At 45.7% G+C, this 7,580-nt stretch overlaps 1 protein-coding gene across 1 annotated transcript; it reads right to left on the bottom strand.

The window, feature by feature from the left end:
* Positions 1-1,247: 1,247 nt before the first annotated feature.
* LOC135518491 (kelch-like protein 34) lies at positions 1,248-4,577 on the bottom strand. The gene has a single exon (XM_064943661.1). The coding sequence runs from the start codon at positions 4,389-4,391 to the stop codon at positions 2,595-2,597; it is 1,797 nt and encodes a 598-aa protein (XP_064799733.1). The 5' UTR covers positions 4,392-4,577; the 3' UTR covers positions 1,248-2,594.
* Between the last annotated feature and the right edge of the window lie 3,003 nt (positions 4,578-7,580).

Here is a 7,580-nt window from a genome sequence, read left to right on the forward strand (position 1 = left end):
AGCTCCAGGGGTAAGACACATCCTTGCGTTGACCCCCTATGGCCTCCACATGGCTCGTCGTGGGCATGGGCTATCATTATCCCCTCTGTGTTTTAGGAACCACCCACCTTCAAGCGGTGTCGGTTTCTGAAACATACCCCAGTAGGTCATCTACAAGTGTGAGGTGCTGTTTAGTTGCGTACAGCGAACACAAGTCGTGTGAACCTGCCAAAGCATTGAAGAATAAAATGTCTCGACCAATAAATAAACACACAAACTGTAACAAATGTAACAAAACACAAATGTAGGGGAAGTTAGAACGCCGATCTATCGGACTGACAATTTTCTCAAATTAGGCACAGTGGGCTTTTGGTTTCTCACCCTCTAAAACAGAAATAAATCATTCTAAACGGCTTTATTTACCACAGTGTACACAGCCACTCTACATAAAGTGAGTTTCTGAAACGCAGAGTCCTTCTTTGTTGACGTGAAGAAGAAATGGAATGAGAGTCCAGCGATGATTTGTCAGCATTATTTGTGACATTGTGGCAATTAAAGCATATTGAAGATACCAGCCACCTTAATGAGCTCCGAGAGCCGATCTGTTATCCAACGATTATTATTATTAACCCTGCGTTGTAATTATATAAAAGCCCCTTAGATATTCTCACAGACCAGATTTGCCCTAACAAAAACACCCCTGTAACGGCTGTTGGGAGGAGTGGAGGACCAAGGTGCAGCGTGGTAAGTGTTCATTTTATTGATTGAACTGAACACTAAATACAAAAATAACAAGAGAATAAATTAAACAAAAAAAGTCCCGTAAGATGCAAACACTGATATGGAAAACAACTACCCACAAAAACCCTGTGGGGAAAAGCTACCTAAGTATGGTTCTCAATCAGAGACAACGATCAACAGCTGTCCCTGATTGAGAACCATACCAAGCCAAAACAAAGAAATACAAACACATAGAAAAAGAGCATAGAATGCCACCCAAATCACACCCTGACCAACTCAAAAATAGACACATACTCTCTACAGTCAGGGCGTGACAACCCCTTAGATATTAATTTAGAATTAATTGATCTGCAAGTATTTTCATATAGAAGCCGCCTCTTAATGAGTTCCGAGAGCCGTGTCATACCAATTATTATTGGATTATTCACTCGTAAAAGGTTTTGGAATCAAAACAAATAAGTACCAACATTCTTTCTGACGGTCTTTAATAAATACATGTTTTGACCAAGTTCATCTGCTCATGTTGGGTTCAATTATTTGTGACATTGTGACATTTAAAGCCTATTGAAGAAAGAAGCAGCCTCTAAGTTCCGAGAGCCAATCTGTTATCCATGATTAGTTTATTAGCCCGGCCACTGTAGGTGTGAAAATCCACCCAACTTGCAATGTATTCGATGCTTAAGTACTCTTAAGTTTTCGATGTATTCGATGCTTAAGTATGCTTAAGTTTAACACAGTATATGTTCATCAACATCTTTATGCTTTCGTTAATAAAATAACAATAAAAAGTAATTTTAAAATACAGATGTTTATTTCCACTACTGTACAGTACATCTCAGCTACATTTTAGTTGCACTTCCCCCCAGATCCACGACCACTGGCAAAACCTTGCTGAAATGATCAATGTATTTGTTGCATTGTTGTATCGTCAGTTTCTCAAGCCAAAACGTTTTGATGGCCTTCACCAGTTCATCTTTGCTTATAGGCTTGGCAGATTTACAGATGAATTTTTCAGAATAAAGTAGTCTAATGAAGGCAATAAATTGTTTCTTACTGCAACAAAGTCATCCAATTGTTATGATAGGATTTGAACATGGCTATAGCCGCGTGTGGTCAACTATTTCAGCACCGTTTTGTGCTGCCCTGAGCATGGGGACTGGTCTTGGTAAATCAATGAGATTTTAATTTTCACTGAATCTCCGTTTGGGTATTGGTTAGCCTACAACTAGGGTGTAGAAATGTTAGGATTATTTTCCTCCTCACTCGCAGTCACTTAGTACAGCGTTGTACAGCGCCATATTTTCCTAATGGAAACCCTGAGGGTTCCGTTTTTCATTTTTCTTGTAATAGAAACACCATAATATTAATCAAATGAATTAAGCTAAATCAATCACATATACTATGTTCTTACAAAAAAAAATCTCTAGTCCAGCCAATATTAATACAGACAAATGCTTCTCAAACATTCCCTCTGGTGGTCAAACTAGTATTAATTAACTAGCATTAATACTAACTAGCCTTAATGGCAACAATGGCTGACACTTAAATAAGGTGCAATCTGCAGCAGCCCTCAAGCTGTGTGGCAGCAGTACAACACAACTTTTAAAGGAAGCACCACTGTAGCCATGTTATTTTCTACTCCCTGTATATAGCCATGTTATTTTCTACTTCCTGTATATAGTCATGTTATTTTCTACTTCCTGTATATAGTCATGTTATTTTCTACTCCCTGTTTAAAGCCATGTTATTTTCTACTCCCTGTATATAGCCATGTTATTTTCTACTCCCTGTATATAGCCATGTTATTTTCTACTCCCTGTATATAGCCATGTTATTTTCTACTCCCTGTATATTGTGTTCCAGTCAGATGTGTGTTAGTCTGACAGAGCCATCACAACACATTGTGTTCCAGTCAGAGGAGTGTGTAGCTGACAGATCTCGGCCCAACGATCTCTCTCTGTGTCATATTCTAGAACATTTGCTACACTCACTTCCTGTCCATCCCGCCATTTCCTGCCTCCAAACAGCAGCAGCCTCCCATTTGCTGTTGCCACCAGTCCGTAGTCAAACGAGCCAATGAGTACTGGGTGAAGGCGTGTCCACTGGTCAGCGAGTGAGTCATATTGCTCAATATCGCAGTAGTGCTCGTACATTCCTAGTAACGCGTAGACACATCCAGCAACAGTTGCCATGCGGTGACCGAAACGGCCAATGGACATCGGTGCTCGCTTCTCCCAAACTCCACCCCTAGCAACCATATCTAGGAAGAGGACCTCACAGTTGCCCTGATTACCTTCCTGGATACTGACCTGTGTACGGTCCTGGTTGCCATGGCTTCCACCAGACATTAGGATTCCAGTTCCCAGGGTGACCGAGGCGTGGCCATAAAGGGGGCGGGGCAGAGAAATTCCTCTCCGCCAATGACCTGCTACCATGTCATAGAACTCCACTGAGGCCAGGCAGGAGTGTGTGTCTGAGTGTGTGTGTGTTCCCCCTATAGTGTAGATGACATGGTCTACAACACAGCAGCTGAACTGGGATCTCCTCTCCAGCATGGGGTCCGCTTCCTCCCAGCATGCAAAGCGAGGATCGTACCGCCACACACAATTAGTTGTCGTCATAGAAACAGACTTCCCTTCGCCCCCCTCTGCTCCGCCCTTCACCTCTTCTCCTCCAATCACAAACAGGAACCCCCCGACGCAGCACACACAGTGGTTCTTCAGTCGTCGTGGGAGACCAGCGCTCAATGATGACCACTTCCTGTCTCTAAGGTCGAAGGTGAGCACCTGCTGCTGTGGCCAATCAGTGCTGGGCCCACCCCCCACTAGGAGCACGTGGTTGGCTGCTGCTCTGAGGGAGGAGTGTCGGCTCTGCCTTATTGGTCTTGCTGAGCCCAGCCAATGATACTCCAGCGCCTGCGTCACCTTACTCCTCATCAGGGGCGTGTTCATGTTGGTGTGGGCAGGGCTTATTGTTGTGATGTCAGAGGGAGTAACCAATCCAAAACGGAGTCGGCTGAGCAGCAGGTTACAGCGGACCAATGGGAGAGGCTGGTTAGCATCCAGCCAATCCAGCACAAGTTTAAGTAGCTCCACCTCCTTGACACCAGGTAGTTCATCCCTGTCCAGCACATCCGTTAGTGATTGGACGTTCAGCCCCAGAAGCCCCTCCCTGTCCTCCCGTAGCAAAGTGGCCATCTCCATGGCGATGATTTGATTGGCGGCTGCCAGTGCCTCAGGCAGGAAGTGGTGCTCAGCCAGGTTGGCATAGAAACATGAGGTCCTCAGAGACAGCCCGTCACTAAGGAAGCGCTCGCATAGCGACACAGCTGTGTCCACCTGAAGGTACATGGCAGTCTCCAGAACAACGGGCAGTGAGGTAGCTGATAGGCTGAGCCATCCAGAATACAGGAAGTCCAGAACAGTCTCTAGTCCTGCAGGAGTTAGCGCCGGGAGTCTAATGCTAGCAGCTCTCCTCTCCTCCGTCTTCTCACCAAACAAACACCAGAAATACTGGCTGGAACTGGCCAATAGGACGCGGTGACACGGGAAGGACACACCTCCCGTCTCCAAGACAACATCACACAGCCTCCTGTCAGAGCGCAGCTTCCCGAAGCCAGAGAAAAGAACAGAACTCTGGTAAGAACTGTGGAGGAGAGAATAACTCTCCATAATGAAAGTAGAGAGAGAGAGAGAGAGAGAGAGAGAAGATTACGAAAGATGGAGATTGAGAGAGAAGAAAAAGAGAGAGAGAGAGAGAGAGAAGACAAGAGAGAGGTGAGGGAGAGGACAAGAGAGATGAGTGTCGGCCGTTGGTTTCTCTGTCTCTGTGTGTCTCTGTCTGCACCCGCTGGCATTTGACACGTTATCACTGTGACAGGAGTTTTAACCACCACCTCTGAACTCACACACACCCAGACACAGGCTCATAGCCACCAATAAACAGACATGCTCGCACACCCACACCCAGTAAAACTCACACACACCCGCACACACCGCCACGTCCCCTGACCCAATGATACACCCCAGATCTGTCCCCATCTATGTCTGCATGCTTTCATATTTGTGTTATTGTCTATTTGTGTAAGAGGTCAACGTGTGTGTGTGTGTGTATGTGTCAGTGTGTTTATATGTGTGTGTGTTTGCATGTGGGGGGGTGTGTTGTTTGTGTGTGTGTACGCACACTGCCCTTTCCTCTATATTCAAGATGGGGTCTGCACACACACACACACACACACACACAGTAGATGACCTCAGGGGTAAATAGAGCTATTAGTCAGCACTGAAGAGTCCAGAGTGTCCACGGGAGCTATCTACCAACATCACCCTGACTACAGCATTACTACAGGAATAGAAACATGACTTGGATGTTCCATTTCTACATATTATTTAACTCTATATGAACTGGACCCCATCTGAACTCGACCCCATCTGAACTGGACCCCATCTCGAACTGGACCCCATCTAAACTGGACCCCATCTGAACTGGACCCCATCTCGAACTGGACCCCATCTCGAACTGGACCCCATCTCGAACTGGACCCCATCTCGAACTGTACCCCATCTGAACTGGACCCCATCTCTAACTGGACCCCATCTCGAACTGGACCCCATCTCGAACTGGACCCCATCTCGAACTGGACCCTGTCTGAACTGGACCCCATCTCGAACTGTACCCCATCTGAACTGGACCCCATCTGAACTGGACCCCATCTGAACTGGACCCCATCTCGAACTGGACCCCATCTCGAACTGGACCCCATCTAAACTGGACCCCATCTGAACTGGACCCCATCTGAACTGGACCCCATCTGAACTGGACCCCATCTGAACTGGACCCCATCTCGAACAGGACCCTAACCGAACAATACCCTATCTGAACTGGACCCCGTCTAAGTTGGACACTATTTGAACTGGAGTCATGATGAAAGCAAGCTGAATTGAACCCTATCTGAAATGTACACAAACTGGACCTGATCTGATCTGAACTGAACTGGACCCCATCTGAACTGGACCCCATCTGAAACGGACCCTAACAGAGCAAGACCCCATCTAAACTGGACCCCATCTAAACTGGACCCTAACCGAACAAGACCCCATCTGAAATGGACCACATCTGAAATGTACACAAACTGGACCTGATCTGATCTGAACTGAACTGGACCCCATCTGAACTGGACCCCATCTGAAACGGACCCTAACAGAGCAAGACCCCATCTGAACTGGACCCCATCTAAACTGGACCCCATCTAAACTGGACCCTAACCGAACAAGACCCCATCTGAAATGGACCACATCTGAAATGTACACAAACTGGACCTGATCTGAACTGAACTGGACCCCATCTGAACTGGACCCCATCTGAAACGGACCCTAACCGAGCAAGACCCCATCTAAACTGGACCCCATCTAAACTGGACCCTAACCGAACAAGACCCCATCTGAAATGGACCACATCTGAAATGTACACAAACTGGAGCTGATCTGATCTGAACTGAACTGGACCCCATCTGAACTGGACCCCATCTGAACTGGACCCCATCTGAACTGGACCCCATCTGAACTGGACCCCATCTGAACTGGGCCATATCTGAACCGTGCTTCTACACCTGCATTGCTTGCTGTTTGGGGTTTTAGGCTGGGTTTCTGTACAGCACTTTGAGATATCAGCTGATGTACGAAGGGCTATATAAATAAATTGGATTTGAACTGGACCCCATCTGAACTAGACCTTATCTGAACTGGACCCTAACAGAACAAGACCCTATCTTAACTGGATCTTATCTGAACTGGACCTGAAAACAAAGATTGTTCAACATTATGGTTTAGAGGAAGGCTACAAAAAGCTATTGCAGAGATTTAAGCTGTCAGTGTCCACTGTGAAGAACATAGTGAGGAAATGGAAGACCACAGGCACAGTTCTTGTTAAGGCCAGAAGTGGCAGACCAAGTAAAATATCGGAGAGGCAAAGGCAAAGGATGGTGAGAATGGTCAAAAACAGCCACAGACCACCTCCAAAGAGGTCATAACATGGGACGTTATGCATGGCGGCAAAAGAACACAACGTTCCAAGAAAAACACTTGCTACCCACAGTAAAATTTGGTGGGGGATCCATCATGCTGTGGGGCTTTGTGGCCAGTGTCGGTACTGGGAATCTTGTTAAAGTTGAGGGTCGCATGGATTCCAATCAATATCAGCAGATTCTTGGGAATAATGTTGAAGAATCAGTCACAAAGTTGAAGTTATGTCGGGGCTGGATATTTCAACAAGACAACGACCCAAAACACTCTTCAAAATCTACCCGGGCATTTATGCAGAGGAACAAGTACAATGTTCTGGGAATGGCTATCCCAGTCCCCAGACCTGAATATTATTGAGAATCTGTGGGATGATTTGAAGCGGGCTGTCCATGCTCGGCAACCATCAAACCTATCTGAACTGGAGATGTTTTGTAAGGAGGAATGGTCCAAAATACCTTTATCCAGAATCAAGACACTCATTAGAGGCTATGGGAAGCATCTAGAGGCTGTTATTTTAGCAAAAGGAGGCTCTACTAAATATTCATGTGATTTTTCTATTGGGGTGCCCAAATTTATGCACCTGTCTAATTTTGTTTTGATGCATATTGCACATTTTCTGTTAATCCAATAAACCTCATTTCACTACTGAAATATTACTGTGTCCATCAGTTATTTGACAGATCAAAATGAAATTGCTGATCCAAACACCCAATTATTTCTAAATGGAAATCATGGAAATTGTCAGGGGTGCCCAAACTTTTTCATACGACTGTAAGTATGAAGATCCCTCCTGAGCTCCATGCGATCTATCTTAGCGGGGAAAAAATGTGTTCGTCCCGA

This window comes from Oncorhynchus masou, chromosome 28, assembly GCF_036934945.1.
Source record: "Oncorhynchus masou masou isolate Uvic2021 chromosome 28, UVic_Omas_1.1, whole genome shotgun sequence".
NCBI lineage: Eukaryota > Metazoa > Chordata > Actinopteri > Salmoniformes > Salmonidae > Oncorhynchus > Oncorhynchus masou.